General features: G+C 43.4%; 1 protein-coding gene across 1 annotated transcript in view; it reads right to left on the bottom strand.

Annotated features, from left to right (window-relative positions):
• Positions 1–20,254, bottom strand: part of supt6h (SPT6 homolog, histone chaperone and transcription elongation factor) — a 28,024-nt gene that overhangs the window by 4,239 nt on the left and 3,531 nt on the right. The window contains exons 3-32 of the mRNA XM_084449975.1: positions 20,033–20,200; positions 19,805–19,878; positions 18,331–18,517; positions 18,124–18,205; positions 17,749–18,004; positions 17,212–17,313; positions 15,923–16,036; positions 15,736–15,825; positions 15,476–15,618; positions 14,082–14,230; positions 13,856–13,966; positions 13,604–13,733; positions 13,275–13,425; positions 12,317–12,471; positions 11,969–12,164; positions 10,993–11,132; positions 10,738–10,855; positions 10,014–10,090; positions 9,514–9,649; positions 9,255–9,392; positions 5,402–5,569; positions 4,807–4,934; positions 4,443–4,650; positions 3,305–3,452; positions 2,598–2,740; positions 1,590–1,730; positions 876–1,071; positions 469–614; positions 262–354; positions 2–115 (exon numbers count right to left, since the gene is read on the bottom strand). Of these exons, the coding sequence (XP_084306101.1) occupies positions 2–115; positions 262–354; positions 469–614; positions 876–1,071; positions 1,590–1,730; positions 2,598–2,740; positions 3,305–3,452; positions 4,443–4,650; positions 4,807–4,934; positions 5,402–5,569; positions 9,255–9,392; positions 9,514–9,649; positions 10,014–10,090; positions 10,738–10,855; positions 10,993–11,132; positions 11,969–12,164; positions 12,317–12,471; positions 13,275–13,425; positions 13,604–13,733; positions 13,856–13,966; positions 14,082–14,230; positions 15,476–15,618; positions 15,736–15,825; positions 15,923–16,036; positions 17,212–17,313; positions 17,749–18,004; positions 18,124–18,205; positions 18,331–18,517; positions 19,805–19,878; positions 20,033–20,200 (4,202 nt within the window). The remainder of the gene's footprint in view (position 1; positions 116–261; positions 355–468; positions 615–875; positions 1,072–1,589; positions 1,731–2,597; positions 2,741–3,304; positions 3,453–4,442; positions 4,651–4,806; positions 4,935–5,401; positions 5,570–9,254; positions 9,393–9,513; positions 9,650–10,013; positions 10,091–10,737; positions 10,856–10,992; positions 11,133–11,968; positions 12,165–12,316; positions 12,472–13,274; positions 13,426–13,603; positions 13,734–13,855; positions 13,967–14,081; positions 14,231–15,475; positions 15,619–15,735; positions 15,826–15,922; positions 16,037–17,211; positions 17,314–17,748; positions 18,005–18,123; positions 18,206–18,330; positions 18,518–19,804; positions 19,879–20,032; positions 20,201–20,254) is intronic.

Raw genomic sequence — 20,254 nt, 5'->3', positions numbered from 1 at the left:
CCTTCCTGTCTCCTCCATTGCAGTCATGGAAGTATTTATGTCCAAGCAGATCACGAGCAAACGCTGCCATTGGCTGAATGTACCGAGCAGTGATCTCATCTAGATCCTCAAATTCCTACAGAGAAAGAGAGAGGGACAGAAGGAAAGCGACAGATATTGAGAGGGAGCAATAAGAAGTCAGTTGTAAATGTGGAATATAAATATTATAAAAATGTCCACACACACACACACACACGCACGCACGCACGCACGCACACACACCTCATTGCTGATCCAGAGAGTGTGTCCCAGACTGAAGGCGTTCTCCTTCCCCTCCTCTCTCACGTCTACATGCTGGTATATACCATCAGCCACCTGTCCAACACATCATCAGATTGGGGATTGAGATGAATTCATCTGCTAGTACATCAATCTGCTGTCTCCATCCGTCTCCACACCTCTATCCTGACTCCACCCCTCTATCCTGACCTTCCAGGTGACGGTGAGGTGGTTTTCTCCTTTGCTGCTGGGTCTAATCACCACGTCTCCCTGGTCCATGGACTCCATCATCTTCTCTGCTTGCTTGAAGTTGATGTTGTGGAAGGAGGGGTGGGCGATGACACGTTTGATATAGGCTGGAAAGAGAGGGAAAGTGAGATGGAGGAATAGACCGATGAGGTGGAACAGGGATTTAGCCGTATATTTCCCAGCATATTTGTATATCACATTTAGCCATTGTAATTCTGCTAGTGTACTGAATGTCTAAAGTGACTGGTTCTGTTCTGTAAACTGACTGGTACTGTATACTGACTGGTTCTGTTCTGTAACTGACTGTGTGACTGGTACTGTATACTGACTGGTTCTGTTCTGTAAACTGACTGGTTCTGTATACTGACTGGTTCTGTTCTGCTTCTTCTTGAGCTCCTCCTCTTGCTTGGTGTCGTCCGTCTCTTCATCAAAGTCGTAGTAGGTGTCTTTGGGTAGTTTCCATTCGTTGTTCTTATCCATCAGGTCAGAGGTGCGGCAGGTCAGGTCAACACTGAACTTCTCAATGTCGATCTTCATGATGCGGCAGTGCACCGTCATGCCCACCTAGATAACGAGGAGACAGAATCGGTAAGCTTTTACCATCAGTACTGATTGATTAAAGGTGCAGTATGCAGTTTGTGATTTCCAGTTAGACTTTGAAAAATGAAACCGACAAAATCCTCGCCCTCTCCCCAAAATCCTTGCTCTTTCCCCCTCGCCCACTCCTCCAAACTGGGGGAAAACTAATTACACTCACTAGGCAGGTAGGTAGGTTGACAGGCAGGTGAGCCATCCAATCATTTCAAGTTGTTAACTCAAAACGATTGGACACACTTATTACAGTCCTGCGACTCCGACAGATCACGGATTAGTTCATTTTAGTGTCAGAGCACTTTCTTTATGGACTGCTGTCGGGATGTAATGAGAACTGACAAACAGAAAGTGCTTCTGAGCCAAACCGCATACTGCACCTTGACCTTGATTCATCTTCAATGGTGACATTGTGACTCAATAACACCCAACTAACCCAGCTTATTCCACTCCAGCGATAGTCTCACCATTTTGTGAGTGTCGTCTCTCACCTTGACTCTATCCTCAGGGTGCTTGACCACCTTGTCACTGAGGAACTTGGTGGGGATGAAACCTTGGACCCCATTATCCATCCTGGCTCGCACCCCAATGGCCTGACCCGGACACGAACCACTGTCAAAGTGGTTCCACACCTGGTGGAGAGAGAGAGGCAGAGATGTAGGAGAGATGAAGAAAAAATGATGGGAGAGTGCGAAAGGAATAACCTATAGACAGGGGGAGTTTCACTTAAAAAAAATCAGACTACCCCAAGCGAATGTGTACGCTAAGCGACCAGTGGTCCCCAAACTGTGGTGTGTGCCCTCCTTGGGGAAAGAAAATGTAAGAGAATGGGGCTGAAATGTATTCTACTATGAAAGGGGGGCCCAAAAAAGAACCACTGGTCATTCACATAGTTGTCCCCCACCAGATGAAATCGAGGGGAGGTGTTAGATTGACCCGTGGAAAGCCGGCTATACTCTACACGATTTTCAAAGTTGTAACATCGCTGAACCTCTCACATCAAACGACTGTCGTGCCTGTAGTTTTTAGATCTCACAGTCTAAAAGTAATTGGCAGAGCCATATAATGCACAGGGGATCAAAGGCTATTGAGAACATAGGCATAAATACAGGAATGACAACAGGCAGGCGACTGGTCAGTGAAGTAGGACGCTATAATGACACTATGGCTCAGTGAAACAATCTGATATCAGGTGGTTTTAATTAGTTTTGAAAATATGCATGAAATCAATGAATGCAGCTTTAACTATTTTTCCATTTTACTATTACTAGTTAATCACTGATATTGTAATTCACTTATTACTTTCAAATAAATTGATACATTTTAGACCAATCAAAAATATGACAGACTTATATGCTGGCTCTATATAAAAAAAAAATCTAAACTAGAAAACACCACACCACTTACACATACTGACGACATACATCCTTGGTGGGGGGGAAGACAGGTTCACTGTGCAGGTTAGGGTGAGAGGTCAAGGGTCCGGTATTGTACTATACCTCACTGAGTTCAGGGAAGTTGTCCTGCTGGCAGAAGGGGCACTGCCACAACCCGGTGGCATCATTGCGGATGGCCTGGTCATAACTCTCCCCCTGGGGACGCCGGTGAGCTATCCCCGTCACGATACTGGTGATTAGCTTACCTGGGAACAAAAGAAAAATATGATGTGTGTGTGTGTGTGTTGCTGCTTGTGTGTGTGTTTCTGCTTTCCATTTCGGCCGTGAAGTTGTGATTTACTAGATACTACTCGCAGTTTTAACTGGAACACCCCTCTCGATTTTCTCCACTCGTGAACTCGTACCACTCGACCCTACCCCCAGTTCGCTCTGGAAGTCATGAACAAGATGGCAGATCCCTGTATAACTACAGTAAGTGACACTTTAATAATACTGTTTTATTAGCACTTCTGATTAAATCAGTCGTACACACAGTATTCCCCAACTTTTCTGAGGACGGATGTTTGCTACCTCTTTTGTATGCGCCAAATACCATTGTTATGTACTGGTTCGGCAAACAAAGCTAGCTAACGTTCATCTTTGTTCGAGCTGTTGTTGGTGTCTACTGTAACGCGGTTACCTCGTGGGTGACAGAGGTGGGTCTCCATCTCTCCCACCTCACCACTTCCCAGCCAAATGGAACGCAGCAGTGTGTGTGTGTGTGTGTATGTGTGTGTGTGATCTGCATGAAAGAGGTGTGTGTGCACTACCTATATAGAAGGTCTCGGGGGTCTCCTTGGTGAGCAGGTTGAAGACCTCCTCAGTGTTAGGGGCTCTGTAGGGAACTCTCAGGTCTTTGTACCTGCAGCTCAGCTCAGCGCGAATGTCATACAGCGTGATACCCTTGTTACCATAACCCTGTTGAACAAGGGGTGGGTTACAGTATGACAACATTTTTTTCAGCTTGGTAACACTACTGCTGTTACTATTGCACTGTGTGTGGTTGGAGGCCCCCTAGTAGGATCATTAAAGTATCTATCTAACTAGTCTGGGCCACTTATCTGGTGCCTGGAGGGCCCTATGCTCGACTCAACTGACGGTTGAGATAAAAGAGAAGACGACAATTTCCCCTTGCGGGGGATTCGTACAGTATAACAAAACAAAAAATCACAACCAGGTGGTGAAGTAAGTTTATGAGAAATCTTTACTGCCCTCTAATGTTGGTGTGCAACACTACTGGTGTGTCTAAATCTCATTCTACTAACAGGCACACGTCACGCATAGAAGCAGCTGTCCTTAAGTTTTATTCATAGTTTTTGTCCCATTGAAATAAATGATGGAATGTTAAGTTGTTAAGAGTGGTGGCGGTTGGTGATTTGAAAATATTCACACATTTTGTGAACTGACACCATTGTTTAAGTTTTATAATTTTCACAGTACTTACACATGCACCAAAATGTTCAGATTTCCAGGCTGCATGTCACTTACATTCAAATATCTAAGCAATGCCAGCAATGCTTTTTTTAAATACTCAGTGTTGTTTGAAAACCATGCCTCCCCATTCACATGAATGGCGGAATGTTCAGAACTCCGCTCTAGCGGCAGTGGGTAATTCCAAATTCATACTCATTTTCTAACTTGTCACCACTCCTACAGTTTGTAAGGTACACTGACATATTATATCTCAAAATGTTCATGTGGTTTCCAGAATTCCTACGGTGTAAATATCTAAGCTATGACATTTGTACTTCTTGAGATACAGCTGTCTGAAGCCAGCCATGCTTTCCTCATGCCTGCCCTCTAGTGCTGGTGTGCAACAGTATTGGTGACACGTGTCACGTATAGAAGCGGCTGCACCGCTTAAAAATCAAACAAACAAAAAAACAGCACACAACACACGCTACTGACCTGTCTTTCCAGCTCCTCAGCGAAAGCATCCAGGTCCAAGTCTTTGAGACGTTCAGGATTCTCCAGAATCTCCTCCAGTGCTCCAGCAGGATTGGCGTCCTCTGCTGACTCATCATATTCCAGGGCATCCACAGCCATCTTGCGAGCCCACTCATACGTCTCAGGGTGGACACGAGAACCATCCAGAACCTCGATGTATGAATCCGTGCTGCATGATGAGGGAGAGGGTAAGTGAGCTAGAACCAGATTCTCTCTCCCACAGTCTGAGCATATCTACAACTCGCATCCACAGATGCACCACCTTAAATGCCAAGAAATACTAACACAAAAAACCTGAAGACATCCCACATGGCCAAACACACACCTGTCTCCAAGTGAGGCGGTGTCTATCTTGATGAAGCCAGCACAGTTGATGAAGACCTTGGGGCCCATGTGACACATGGTGACAAGCTGGGTCCTGTTCTCCAGGCGAGTATTGTTCTGCTTCAGGATCTGGATGGGGAAAATACAAACAAATTAAAACCTGACACTTCTTTTCTTAGCCAGTCTATCCAGACAGACAGTGTCTCCCCTAGAATTTTTTCAGGGGGGGCGTGGTAGGTCTCCCGATGTGTTGTCGTGGGGCGCGCATGTCACGGACACATGGCGTCAACAGTATCATCATAGACGTGCAAAGTAAGGCGGAGTATCGGTGCATTTCTCTACACTAAGCTGAAATGAAATGAGTGCACATAACTTAGGTAAATAAATATTTACAATATTAACAATATTTATTTACAAAAAATAAAAACATTACTAGAAAAAAATACATTTCTTGCAGAAAATGCATATGAATTCTGAATAGCTGAAAATAAATCGCAAAAGCATTGCTGAAAATGCATCGCCTAAATGGGAAAAATGTGAACCCATTCAGTCCACAACACATAGCCTAGCTACAGCACACACACACACAATCTTACCTTGAGAAGGTGGGATCCCTTCCTGAGTCCGAGGCCACAGACAAACTGGACCAGGCTCTGAGTATAGGGGTGAGCAATGGCTCTGTTCACATCCACGCCCACCTCGTTGACCCGGTTGATGAATTCACAGTACAGAGCACTCAGCAGGTCCTCCTTCACTACTTGTTCCTAGGAGACAGAGGGACAAATGGGGATTACTTATTATTTATCTAACAAGTGCACAGTGAACCCGTCACAAGAACCGATACTTCGGTACCAAGTCAATGCCAAAATTCAAAAAATTTGACAAGGTTGCACAATTCTTCTTCTTACCAGGGGTGAAACAAAATAACTGATCTTGTCGGCTGATATATTTAGCTAGCTATTTATCTTGCTATTCAGTGGATAGCTAGACCAACATAATGGAGCTCATGATGCTCAGCTCCAGACAATGACCTTGGATGATTCCTTGTTAGCTTAGCTAGCGCTAGCCAACATCAAAGCACGTCTTTTTGAGTTTGGTTGCGAGCTAACTAGCTTGTTCTAGCCAGTCGGTTTCTTAGATGCCAGCATTCTTTGCCAGGTTTGCAATATACATGTTTTGGATGCATCCCTCTGATTCATTGTAACTAGTTTACCATCACACAAGCTGCCGGCCATGTTAGCTAGCCAGCCAGGTTGTTTTGCCAGCTCAGTCAGGTTGCTATGCTAGCCAGATAGAGCAAGCAAGTCAACGCAAAACATAACTATGTAAAGCTATATAGACCTTAACCGTGATGACTTCAATCAAATACTGTCTATATCTATCTAGCTAGCCAGCTAACGTAAGCTTGTTTATCAGATCACTCGATAGTATCGGCTCAAGCCTTGAATTTAAAGCTGCGTTCTATTGTTTTATATTACCAATAAAATCTGCTAGATGACAGTTAAGAGACTTCTTTACAAACGGATTGAAAACGAATGGTCCAAAATATACACATTTATTCAAAATCAGTAGTGAATTTAATATCAGCGATTAATGGTTTTAAAACCAGGCCAGGTCAAGCCTGGCTTATGTGCGTGGCTGGCTTGTTCCAGTTCGATCTCCCTTTTTTCTTTTGAACTTTACCAACCGTGCACCTGCACACTTACTTATTCAGGAGTTGTGCGCTTTACCTCTTTTTCTACTAATTACTGAGACATCTATACTGTAGGTATAATTTCAAATGTTCAATTACTGCACATGAATTCAATAACTGACATAGCACCACCAGGTTACCACATTTTTACATAGCTTTTATAACATCCAGTGACAAAAGAATCTTCCATACCGGTGCTTGAACCCATGACCTTCTGCATGGGAGTGGTGGTGGCAACATAGAAATACAGGTCAACAACGGAACGGCGGGATTGACAACCAGACGTTTGCTATCTATGGTGCGTTGCCACGCACAAAAAAAGTGATTTTAACTTTCTGTAGGACAAATACGAAATAAATAATGAAAATAATGTTTTGTGAAAACGGGCAATGCAATATTGATAATCTACTGTTCATTTGGTGCATGCCTTCCTCTGCTGTACGTATAGCGTTACTATGCCATAGTGGATCTGCTCAATGCATTCTACATACTACAGGGTCTATGGCAGAGCGATACTTCAAGTTACCTACCTAATGTAGTACCGGTGTTTACATTTATAGGTAGCGTTATGTATCGCACCGCAGCCCTACTTCGACAGAGAAAATAGGGGCATGAGGTATGCCTGTTCAAAGTTTGCAATTTCAATCGGTTGCTAAAGCGCTCCGCTTTGGCCAATCGATACAAGATTTGTTTCATGGCTTCCTAGCATTACCATCTAGCAATGTTTCTTAAAAAGTGACCAGTCGGTCATAGGCGCTGCAATAGACTTCCATGGCAGAAATGGTAATAGAAAAACTAATAATAACAACAGGGTGCCTCACACATTCATGCTTGGGCCCCTTAATAAAACTACCAATTACAACAGGGTGCCTTGCACCTTCAGTGCTTGGCCCCCTACATATGAGTATTTCCTCTTTGTGTTTTCTCTTTTCCCAAAAGTAATACACAGGTGTATGAAATTGGTGTTGGCATTTGCAAGGTGGTGGTATTGGGTGTGTGAAATCATCATCATCATCTTTGGTTGGCTTTGGACTGTAATGTTGGCTGGCAGGACTGTTCTTTGGAGAAAGGAAGATTGATCCTTGAAGATGACACTTTGATCTGGCCTCTGCTCCAAAACCAGCTCAATCCATCTGGTCCTGTAGTTGGTGGTTCAAACCTCTCCTTGGAGACCCATTCTCTAGAACGCTTGCTCCACACTTGCAAGATCACAGATTTGCCTGAGAAAGAGATAAGAGGACAATCGCAGCTATGAGGATAAGCACACTAATACGGGCATTTATTTCTCTCGTCTCTCTCTCACACATATACACACATATGCAAATATGCTACTGCCTGAGTGTAAAGGGTATTGAGCTCAACACTGGAGAAGTTGGTGTCCATACCTCAAATAACACAGCAGGGCTTCTTATAGGTCCAGATGGTCCCTGCTGTAAAGATGCATTTAATTAATACAGTATCCACAAAATATAAGTTAAAATATATATAAATTATGTCTACAGCTATGTCACCCATGCCTAGAACCAGCCTTCACAAACTGTATACTGTTTGGTCATGAACAGAACAGGAGTCTTGTTTACTAGTAACACTCACAAGATGTAGCAAACAAACTAGTTGAGCTGGAAAATTGATCATATTCTACAGTGAAAAAAGAGACTATAAAAGTGCTCAAAGATGATAAGCCATGTTCATTTTTCACATTATCAACTACTTTTAGGATCTAATAACCAGTTGTCAAAAGACTGGCCTGAGTTGAGCACGTTGATCTTATTTTTCATATCTACAGTAACACACTGGACAAGTTATTCCTAGCCAATGTTCCAACCTCAGCCTAGATGGAGCATATTTCAAGAGAGTGAATTTACAAACCACCATAGGCTAGTCATAGGCTATACCCTATAACTTAGCCTTGTCAGGATAGCAGTCTAGATAAATTAGTTCACCAAAGATACAATGAAAAATATATGATCCCACACAAATCAAGATGACAGCCAACACCCAAAACAGATGTTTCATTTACCTGAGTTCATGGGGTTACTTTTTGAGGTGTCGTTGTGGTTGGTTCTTCAACGTTAATGTTTCTGTTTTCAGTGTGTTGACGGAGAGGGGATTGTAGCTGCTAGCTAGCCACTGGCTGCAGAGCTGAGGGTCTCGTTCTGGCATGAGACATGAAAACTCACTCCCGCAGGTTTAGCTGTATCCTTGCATCCACAAACGAAACAGTATTTTGGCACTGTCGACAGTGTTTATTTTCTACTATTTAGTTTCTTTGATTTTACTTTAGTTGAGAGACCCCGATAGTGACACAAATGTTAGCTCGCGGGCTATGCTTTGCTCCTGATAAGGCCATACCTCCATGCGTTCAGCTTGGTCCAGCTGGTCCATTTCGCACAATGCATGCTGGTTAATTGAGTCTTTTAAAATAACAGTGTGTGTGTAACCACCAAATTCAGTTTATTCAACTTAAAAAAAAAAAAAAAAAAAAAAAAAAAAGAAAGAAATCTAATTTCATTGTAAACAAGACACATTATATGTGTTTAGAGGCTACAAAATCATAGACTGGAATTCTCCTTTTTGTGAGTTTGGTAGTGGATGCTAGCCTGTACCATTGCATTGCCCTAGTCTTAGCGCGACATGAATACTCACAGGAGCGACAGCATGGAATCAGATGAAAATAATCTCAAACAAACAATAACATAATGGGTAAGTCGAAAACTATCCCTTTAAGAGTGTGCATGCATGCCTGTGTGTGTTACCTGTAGTGGGTGCAGTTTGAGGCAGAGGATGTCCTCATCAGTGCTGCAGACCTGGGCGTATTCCACCAGGGGGTCCTGGATTTTTCTGGCCACAGACACAGCCTGGCGCAGCAGGGGGGGGTAGTCCCTGAAGTCAATCTGGAGGGGATAGGGAGGGGGGTAGGGGGCATGGTTAAATTGTGTGGCAAGTGGTCTACGTGAAACAATAAGTGGTCTATTCAACATGTGTGTGTGACTGTGTGCACGGTCAATTGTGTACCTCAGACTTCTTGCTGTTCATGTAGAGCATAGCCAGCTCATTGTCAACCAACTCTACTCCCACTGCAGGCAGAGAAGACTCCTGCTCCAACTCACTGACGGCCCTCTTGATGTCCTCCATCACCATGTGGGAGTCCCTACACACCAACAGCACCATGTGCATCAATACGTGCTCAACAGTGGTGGCTGTAGCTCAGTTGGTAGAGCGGGTCGTTAAATGATCGAAGGGTCAGTGGTTCGAATCCCAGCTCCGACTGTCCACATGTCGAAGTGTCCTTGAGCGAGACACCTAACCCCAAATTGCTCCCAATGAGCAGGTTAGCGCGTTGCATGGCAGCTACCGCCATTGGTGTGTGAATGTGTGTGAATGGGTGAATGAGGCCATTGTAAAGCGCTTTGAGTGCTGCTAAGGTGGAAAAGCGCTATATAAGTGCAGTCCATTTACCATTTAACAGCCCAGCCCCGACCAGAACAGCATGAGACAGACGAACTGGGGCTCACCTGTTCTCCCCAGCAACAGCCACCACGTGAGGCTTCTTACTGATCAGAAACTTCTTCAGGGTTTCAATATCCAGGATCTAAGGACAAAAAACATAAATAAGAGGTGAAAACGAATACACTACCAAGCATACCCTGATACGCTGTAATCTATGCATTTATCAGAGGAGGCTCGTCCATTGAGGTAGGGGAGGACAGTCCTCCTCAGTTTTTGGAGAAGAGAGGGATTAAAATATAAATATATGAATTTATTTATTTCTAAATAATATTTAATATTATCTCAGTTTTGTTCATAAAGCAGGTTTTCCCTATGGATAAAAACCCATTATTGAAATTCTAAAGCTCCAACAGTGACATCTATATAATGCAGCTGGAGGACCCATAGATATCTATGGAAGGGAGGAATGCCTCCCTTTAGCGTGTCACTTAGGGTGTCTGTCAATGTAATGCCATTTTTTCCAAACTTTTTTTTCTTCCAAACTTTTTTTCCACTTGAAAACTCTTTCTTAGTAGAGAGCTTGAAACATTTTGTTAGTCCAATCACATTCCCGATTCACCACAATGAAGGCCGTTCGAGTCGGTGTTGATGTCTGTTTTTGTGTGTTCGTAGCTCCATAATATAATACATATAATACCGGGTGGTTCTTCGCCTCCACGTCGTGCTTTAAAACCGTTTAACGCACACCTACTCGTTGATTATCCCTTACGTACTCCATTTGTACTGTACCTTCTTCTCCCTCTCGTCCTCCCTCCAGGCGTTCCTCCTCTTAAGGAAATAGGGCAGACGCAGGAAGTCCACCACCTCTCCCTCTCCATTGATCAAAGAGCAGAACACAGGTGTATCTCTATGGTAAATAGCAAAATTCAGTTATGAGCTTCTCATCAGTGCATGATGACAACCACTATTTACACACACACACACGCGCGCACACACACACACACACGCACGCGCACACACACACACACACGCACACGCACCTACCTGCTGTCGGCAAACGCCACTCCCAGTACTCTGATGCCTTTGCCCTGACTCTCGTCCATCAGATCATCGTCCTCCTCCACCTGCTGGTCTGGTCTGTATGGAGCTACCTTCAGCCAGTTATACAGACGTCTGCAACACGACTGAGGACAATATCACAAGAGTGAAAATCTACATCAATTAGACATGTCATACTATCCACCCCTACATATAAGCCACTTTCCCACCAGAAATTCCCCAGTACCTTTCGCCCTGGGACTAGTCCCTAGAACTCCCTAGTCCCTAGGACTACCCATTGTAGTTCACATTCACACATGGGGGTAAAGCTCCAAATGTGCCACGCACAAAGGGACAGTACAAGTGACTAGCCTGCTTATCACGGGGCAGGCGGAGAGAGAAAATAACTCATCCCCAGATTTCTGTCCATGGGAAAATGTATTTTTTCCAGAAGATGCCCTACTTACTAGAAATAGGAAAGCAGTTTTGTGTTTACGCGTGTGCTATTTATTCAGTTTGAGAAATCCCTGTGATATGCTCCAAGCAGTCAAACAAAGAAGTGTTTTTGTTGTCATCACAGACTTTAATCTGTCCATGAGAAAAAATATATTTTTCCAGCAGATGTCTTCTTTGTCTTCTTACAGAAATATTGAACTGTGTGTTTATGTGTGGGGGATTTATTCTGTTTGGAAACGTTATCGCTACCTTTGTTATCGCCACATTGGTATAGCAACGACAGACCATTACATCACCCCGGACACAATTTTGCTACAAGACACAATTTGGCATGACAGCTGCAGTTTTTTGCATATTTACTGTTTGTACATTATCATCTAGCCCATCTAGCTGGTAAAAACAAGGGAAAATATACTATACTAAAAGACAGGACCATAGTTGCATAAACCATTTGAATTTTTTCATTTTATTTAATGACTATTTGAAAATCATGACCCATCCCTAGAACCTTTTTTGTTGAATTTACCTTGACAATGTTCTCCTTGGCCTCAGCAATGAGCTTGTTCTTGAGCTCCTTGGCTATCTGCGGGTAGAGGAACTGGGTGAGAGATCTCTCTATGGCCAGGGTTCTCTGTCTGTTCCACTCCTGCACCTGGTGACTAAACTCATCCCTGTAGTAGAACTGCTTGATCTCATCAAAGTAGGTCTGATCCCCAGCAAACCTGAGAGAGGGAGAGAGAGAGAGAGAGAGAGAGAGAGAGAGAGAGAGAGAGAAGGGGAGATATAACAGAACCAATGTTATCCTTGGACCTGGTAAACAAGCCCCGTTCTGGAAAAGACCAGTGTTGCTAAACAGCACCTGTGTTCCTCTTACCCTTTGACCCCTATGAGGTCAATGCAGATGTCTATGGTGAGCAGCCCCTCCTCCTCTGCCAGACACATCTTTAAGAACTGATCTCCGTTCAACTCCTTCACAGGCTTGTTCTTCAGGTACTTGAAGGAGTAGGCAAAGTGGGCCTCGTCCACATCCTATAGCAAGAAGGTGCAATGGAGAAATTAGCATAATTTGACCTAGTGATTACAAAGGGTTTTACTACTGTTATATCTAGGGATGTTAACAGTTAATCGACTATCGATTAATTGGCTATAATTTACTTGAGTAAGATTTACCATTTGTGTTTGGCTGAGATATGAATAGGCCGATAGGCTACAGCTGTGTCAAACTCAGCTGCTAAAAGAGGTGATGCACAATTACTTTGTGAAATTCTCTGATGACCCCGCCGATTTGGGCTTATATTAGCCTGAGATCAGGACACATCACTTTCCCACTCCAAAAGCGTAGCTTCAGTTTAGATAGGATTCATTCATTAACAATGGTTATGGTTAGCGATAGCTTGTGACAGGCTGTTGACACATGCGACAGCCCTGAGAATGACGTTGAAGCAAGAGCGTTATTTTGACACCTATGTCTTTCACAGTGCTCACTACGAAGGGAAGATATTCCGTAGGGTGTAGGGCGTAGGGATTAGCCTTTCAGTTTGAAATACAGCCATGGCCGTTTCAATCCCGCGGCAGCGCCCTCTGGTGGCTAGGCAGTGAAGTGCATGGTTGAGCCTACCTACCCGGTTGGACCCTGTCGTACTGTTTCTCTAATTATAGTATAGATGGTAAGGTGGCAGCGGCTTCTGGTAGATACGATCGACCCTACACAGCCCGTTTCTGTCTTTTAGTAAAGATTAAATGAGAAGTCTTGCATTGTGCAGGTTATAATCTAAATATTTTTGGTAGACTCTACTCAGACTGTTACTACTGCATGGTTGTAAGGTTTGTACCTTCTTGCCCTTCTTGGTGGGCTTGATGTTGATCTTGGCCCTCTCCTGGAAGGTCTGCCTAAGGACATGCCTGACCAGAGGCTCCCTGGCGATCTGCATGGCCACCATGTACCTGGTCCCCTCCAGCACTGCCTCAGGACTGTTGAACTGACTACAGCGCCAGGTAGACGGGATCAGTGTGAAAACCCATGGTGTTATAGAAAAGAGCATAAAAGTAAAAGTCAGGGAGAAGAGTGCAGGTCAGAGAGAGGACAGTGCATAAGTAAACTTGAGCAAATGGATATTGTGAGTGTGAATAAGACAGAAAGTGGGTATCAATTAACCATCACCTGCAGATGTAGTCTTTGGCCAGCTCTACAGGCTCAGCGGGAAACTGCTCAGTCTCATGACGCTGGTAGCTGTCTCGCAGATTCTCTCCAAACTGCTCTGGAGTCAGCCCAAACTTCTTGGCCAGGCCATCTAGGCAGAGAGCGAGTGGGAGAGAAAAGGCTATAGTGAAAACAGACAGCATTGGCAGGGCCTGGTCCAATTCTCATTAAAGGCCAACTTCTTGACTAGGTCTAAAGTAGAAATATACTCACCAAGCCCAGCGTTTTGACAGATGCTGTACATGTCCCTACGAGATGCCAGCTTCAGGTCCGGCCCCTTGTGCTCTTCCTCCTCTTCCTCTACCTCCACCTCAGCTTCTTCCCCTTCAAAAAGGAAGAGAGCAGCCATAGAATGGAAGACATATAAAAATGACAGTAGTTCGCAATTAAATACTTGAGTGAGAGAAAAGACAACTGTCCATCCATTGTTTGTTCATACCGTCTTCCTCGGACACCTCCTTGATCTTCTTGAGCTTCTTCTTCTTGGTCTTGACAGCATTCTGCATCTTGGGGATGTCTCTGCCATAGTAGAGCAGGAAGTGGTTGTACACATCACTCAGCTCATCGATGGACTGGACGTCTTTCAGTCTAAAGTAGGGAGAGGGAGGGGAAAAAGAAACATTTCAAATATGTCTTACATGTCATCACTGTGGGATCCCTTAGACTACTTGTGGTATCAAATTACCCTTATCTGCTTCTACCATTACCTTTCTTAAAGTTAACAATATGTGTGATAGTGTATCTTGGGAAATAAGTTAACACAGGGTGTTAAGTGCTATGTTACCTCCTGCGCATGTGTGAGAGAAGTTAGTTGAACAAGAACAAGAAGTGTAGAAGTAGGCTGCAATTGTTTTGTATGTTGAGCAAACAATTTAGTAGTCCTGAGAGTCTGAACTAACAAGGGTCCCCCCAGGGTTCTCAAAGTTAATTTTGAGACTTTAAGACCTTTTTAACACCACTTACAATGAAATGTAATGCCAACTTCACAGACATACTGGCCAAAGTATGAATATAAAATCGGTATGGATTTTAAGGCCTAGAAAATAATTTACCAAATACTTCAATTTAAAGCATTTTATTAAACCCACTCACATTCATATTTAATATACAATATCTTTGTGACTGAGGTGTGTGTGTATTCTAATATAACTAAATTAAAAAGATGCATAGGCCAATTTGTCGCATTAAGAGCCCACGTCACCCCTCTCCATGTCTTTGCTCCAATGCCAATATCAACAGCTCTCGGATGAACTACACTGCTTGTCGGTGACAGCAGCAAGCACCTATAGCAATAGCTATAGCAGAGCCATCCAGCACAGCGGTTACTTCTACTAGCAGTGCTAACAATACAGGCGCATCGTCTGTGCAGCCGGTGAAGTTGCGGGCTCATTGTGGCTCTATGCACGTGATACAGCATAAATCAGCTCACAAAGCCTTCGGGCAAAATAGTTTTACGACTCTGAAATTGTGCCTAATTTCACATGTGGGAGAAACAAGACGGCGTACATCACTAAGTTTGATCTAGCATCACTAAACAACTGACTGACCAAGTCGTGCTCACCCCAACGTCAACACTGACGAAAACAGTACTTGTAGGCTACCGTCGTAATATCCAAGTCACACCGACAGTTATTTATGTCACTACAGTATTTATTTAATCCTACAAAAGGACAAGTACACAATTTAAGACCTTTGTAAACAAAATTAAATACCTTTAAGTCCTTATTTTGAGAATATTAAATTCAAATTAAGACCCCATGGGTACCCTGTAACAGAGCTTGATGAAGGTTACATTGACCCTTTGTGTGTTTCCCAAGATGCACTACAACCTACCGCTCCAAGTCGCCTGTGTCCAGGGCCCGGATGCCGTCAGCCAGAGGTTTATCAGGGTCAGCAGAGATCTGCTCAAACTGGTAGGCCTGCATCCGCTGGAACAGACGGGACAGGTTCTGCTTCCTAGTCTTCAGCTGGGTCCACTGGGGATGTTAAAAGTGGGTTCAGAACACAGGAAGTGAATGATGGCCAGTGCCTGAAAAATATTTTCTAAGTGAATTTTCAGGTGTACTTTCAGCTAGACATGGTCATACACATACCTTCTCATCCCACTGCCACACCTTCCACAGGTCATTGATGTTGAGCTCCGGTTCCACATACTCCTTCCTATAGAACGCTATGAATGGAACCTGAGAGGAGGGGACCAGACAAGATGCATAGACTGGGTTGCAGGGGGTATGAGAAGTTCTCAGGGCCAGAAAAATACTGCTCAGCAAAATAATGTACCTCAAAATGCTGGTTCCTCATGAAGTTGAGCGCTTCCTTAATCTTGGCGATGGTGCTAGGGCCTTTTCTGCTGAAGTTAGTGGTCGTGCCTCTGTCTAGGTAGTCTGTGCTCTCCTGATGACGAGATACAGTAAAACAGTGCCCTCCAGAAGTATTGGTAAAGATGAGTAAAATTCATTTTATTGTGTATCAAATGCTCAGCACTGGAAAATATGTAAATTATATTTATATTATAATATAAATATATTTTTATTATGACAATTGCTCAGAGATTTATTTTATTAGGGGTCCCAAGACATCATTTGAGAAATTGAAAAATATTCCGCTATGTAGTCACTAGCATGCATCCTCAGACATTCACAGCTAACAGTCCACAGACCTCAATACAGATTAGATAGCGCATTCATATGAACAAAATTTTATTGAAGTACACATTCCGATTTATATTTTACAAAAAATATTTTTAAAAAGCGCTTTCTTCTGGGCCTTTCTGTGTGGAGTTTACATGTTCTCTCCATGCTCTCCCGGGTTCACTCCACATGGAACACCATGCAGAAGAACAGATCGCTCTTCAGTTCTGTCCCTGACCAGGACTTGGACTGAGCACTTGGACTTGGTCCCTCGGTGCCACAGATGAGGCTGCTGCTTCCCTGGCTGCCTCTGGACCCTAACCCTAACCCAGCTTGGATGGGATCAATGCAGAGTAAAAATCCCACTGGCGAACACTGAAGCTGTGTGCATGTGTTATGTGTGCTGTGTTGCCACTCTCTCACGTGTGTCTATGTGTGTTATGTGTGGTAATAAAGACCCTCGAGTAATTATTATAATAATTATAATTATTACTTGTCTCTCTTATGACCATGATTGTGACACCAATCAATCAATCAAAGCTTTATTTGTATAGCGCATTTCATACCCAGAGGCAACACAATGCGCTTTACAGAGAACGAACACCAGGCGGGGTTGCTGTAGCATGACGCATGCTCAAGCCGAGATAAACTAACCACCCTCAGGGAGCAGCTGCTTCCAAAATTTAATTTGGCCCATGCTACACCCCTCCACCTCATTAAAAATCGGTCTGGTAGTTTTGCGTAATCGTGCTGACAAACAGACTAACACACGCCCCTGAAAACATAACCTCCTCCCCTGGACTTCGTCCTGGGTGGAGGTAATAAATTGAATTGTATCCAACATTTTTTGCTCATATTTTTTTGCTCATATTTACCAAGAGTGCCAATTGCTGCAGGTAACAATTCCACAATTCCCTAGTGATAGGTGAGGGGTCATACCTGCAAGGAGATGGTGAGGGTGGAGAACGCATGTCTATAGATCCACTCTGCTTCTTCCTCCAACTCATCATCCTCAGCAGGCTTCACTGGGATGGAACGCAGCTAAAGGACAAGCATAAGAAGGTGACAAACATGCAGAGCAAATGTCAATGGCACCTTGACACCAACAGAGCATTAGGGCTGTTCCGAATACTATTTTACAGGCTTCGTCTTTGGTGTAAACGAACGAAATTCACACCAACCTGAGGTGGACTGCCAGTTAGAACCCCCATGTTTTTTTGTGTTGTTTTTATTTTTTATAAATATCTTTATTGGATTTTCAAGAAAAAAAAAGGGCGGGAGGGGATACACAAACACGTATTGGGCATATTGGAACTAATGTAGCTACAGATCTGAAAATAGCCAAAAAGATGGGAATTAGGCAAATTAAAAGTATTACGCAGTAATACCCAGCCCATCGTGGCCGGCGGAGAAATCCAGAACCCCCACGGTTTTCGGTCGAATGTCGGGTTGGTGAGAATTGGGCTTAATACGCACCTGGAATCTCTCTGGCATGTCTGTGGAGCGGATCTCGTTGTCTTGGTCAGTCATGTGACTGCTCTCAAGCTCGCTGGGCTCGTAGATCTCAAATATGCTCTTCCTCCCCACCCTCCTCTTAGTCTGCTTCTTGGGCCGGTCCCAGCCCTCTTCATCTTGGTCTTCCTCCTCTTCCTCGCCCTGGTCATATGCGTCTGCATCAAAGTCAGCAAAGTCAAAGTCTCCACCAAAAATCTCCTGGGCTTCCTGGAGGGCTCTGTGGAGGGGAGAGTAAGATAAAGGGGGAGAGAGGGAGAGAGAGAGAGAGAGAGAGAGAGAAAGAGGTCAAACATTTAATACATCTATAGAGACACAGACAACTTCGAAAGCACTTACGCATCTGTGTATCCTGAGAACTTCTTGCCCTTCTTCTTGGTGATAGGTTGGCCATCATCATCCACAATAAAGTCATCTATGTCTGGAGACACAAAAAATCTGGTTTAAGAACCATCCAAGGGATCAGCCCAGACATGGTAATAAACTAAACAAGGTTCTATGCTACATCCAAATCCATATTAGTTTTTAAGTCACTAGTGACTTTACCCGACTCCTCATCTTCGCCCTCTTCGTCATCAATCTGGCGAGTCAGTGGTACGTCAACTGCCTCGCCTTCCTCCAGCTCTCCCTCTCCGTCACCATCTCCGGTAAAGATCTCATCAGCGATAAGGTCCTTCTCATCATCCTCCTCTTCATCGTCGTCCATCGCCCTGACACGGTCATACTTCTTCTTCTGTAGGTAGAGGTAGAGAGAGCAGGGGTAGCAAGCTTAATACGGTGTTCCATATAGGGCTAGGCACGGTTAAATAAAGCTTTTCCTATTTTTGACAGATGGTTCATCTAATCACTTGCCAAATATTTTAAACACTTTCCAACGCTAGTTCCTAGACGTTATGCGAAGCAAACCATCTGGCGTGTCAGGTTACTTCTGTCAGGGGACCTATCTAAGTACAAATTAATAAATATTTAGAAGTGAGTAACAAATCATTATGTAAAGGTTAGTAAATATATTTGTTAAGACCATGTCGGTAGTTTATAGACTGTAATGGGACGTTATTCTCAAGTTGCAACTATTCCTCGTTTACTACCGGTAACTAGTGCAGTGCCCGTGGAGCCGTCGTGGTAGTTCCCTTATTTGCTTCCTTCCTTCCTTCCATCCATGCTAGTGTTAGTAAATGAGGAATAGTTGCAACTTGAGCCAACTGTAGGTGGATCAACTATTAACAAATATATACATCATTAGTAAGTAGTTTACTAATCGCCTGTTCATGATCTATTAACTATTTATAAGGTGTAGTTTTAAATAATTAACCAAATAATTTACGAGTCATAATAACTCAAACAGTATGTGGATGAACTATTGCCTATAAGGGATAGTTGAAAATCATTAACCGACTAACAAATGTTTAACACATCGTGAATAACTATTAAATAACAGTTTGTGAATGATCTATTAACTATTTATATGGGATAATTATTCTTAAGTGTTACCAGTTACTCGAGTAGCATACCCTGCCGCTGAGTGGTTGGTTAGATACATTTTATTGCAGACATACAGGTCCATAAAAAAATACAATCCAATACGAGTTAGACTAGTCATATAGTTGGTTTCAAAATCACCGTGTAGTCATCAATTAAAATAGTTGCTGTGCACATCCCTACTGTAGCTCCTATATAGTATTTATTTAATTGTGTGAAGTTTCAAGCAAAAGCTTTTTTTCTTGTGACGTTTCGAGCAAAAGCTTTTCACGTGATGGAATAAATACTATATGGGTGCTAGTGTGTGAATTATTTTCCTTCATGTTGTGCTTTTAATCCAGCACCTGATCTGAAGGCATTTTGAGATGTGTGGGACTTTTCCCTCTACTTTGAATTTTTCATGTTGCATTATATATCTTTTTTTTTTTTTTTTTTATAAAATAAATCAAAATGTCAGTTTTTTCCCCAATATTGTGCAGCCCACAGTTCCACAGTAATGAATGCTCACTCCAGGCCCTGTTCATAACATCACACTACTTACCCTCCTTTTCACTTTGACCCCTAAGTTCTCCTCAATGAGGTCAAGGTCATCATCGTCCAAGTAATCATCATAATCTAAAAGAAAGAGATTCCATGAGATCAGCTAAGGGGAATTTTAGACAGTGATGTGACAACCCAGAGGAAACAAACAGCCAAGGACACAAACAACAAATGATGAGTGATGAACAATGAAAGACCCCTGGTACAGCGTAACCCCCTTCAAACTCACTGCGCTTCTTGCGTCGATGTCTAACTTCCTCCTCAGAATCACTGCCTGCTCCTGCACTACGGCTCCCTGCTTGTTCCTCCTCCTCTTCATCATCCACATCATCGTCTATCAGGCCTCTCAGGTTCCCATGCTCATCCTGGTCCTCTGTGTTCTCCTCCTCTTCCTCTTCTGATGAGGGAAGTGGAGGACAGAGAGAGTTAAACACCCATATAGAACAAACAT

The sequence above is a fragment of the Borostomias antarcticus genome (genome assembly GCF_949987555.1).
Source record: "Borostomias antarcticus genome assembly, chromosome: 15".
NCBI lineage: Eukaryota > Metazoa > Chordata > Actinopteri > Stomiiformes > Stomiidae > Borostomias > Borostomias antarcticus.
This window is presented reverse-complemented; position numbering and strand designations above follow the sequence as displayed.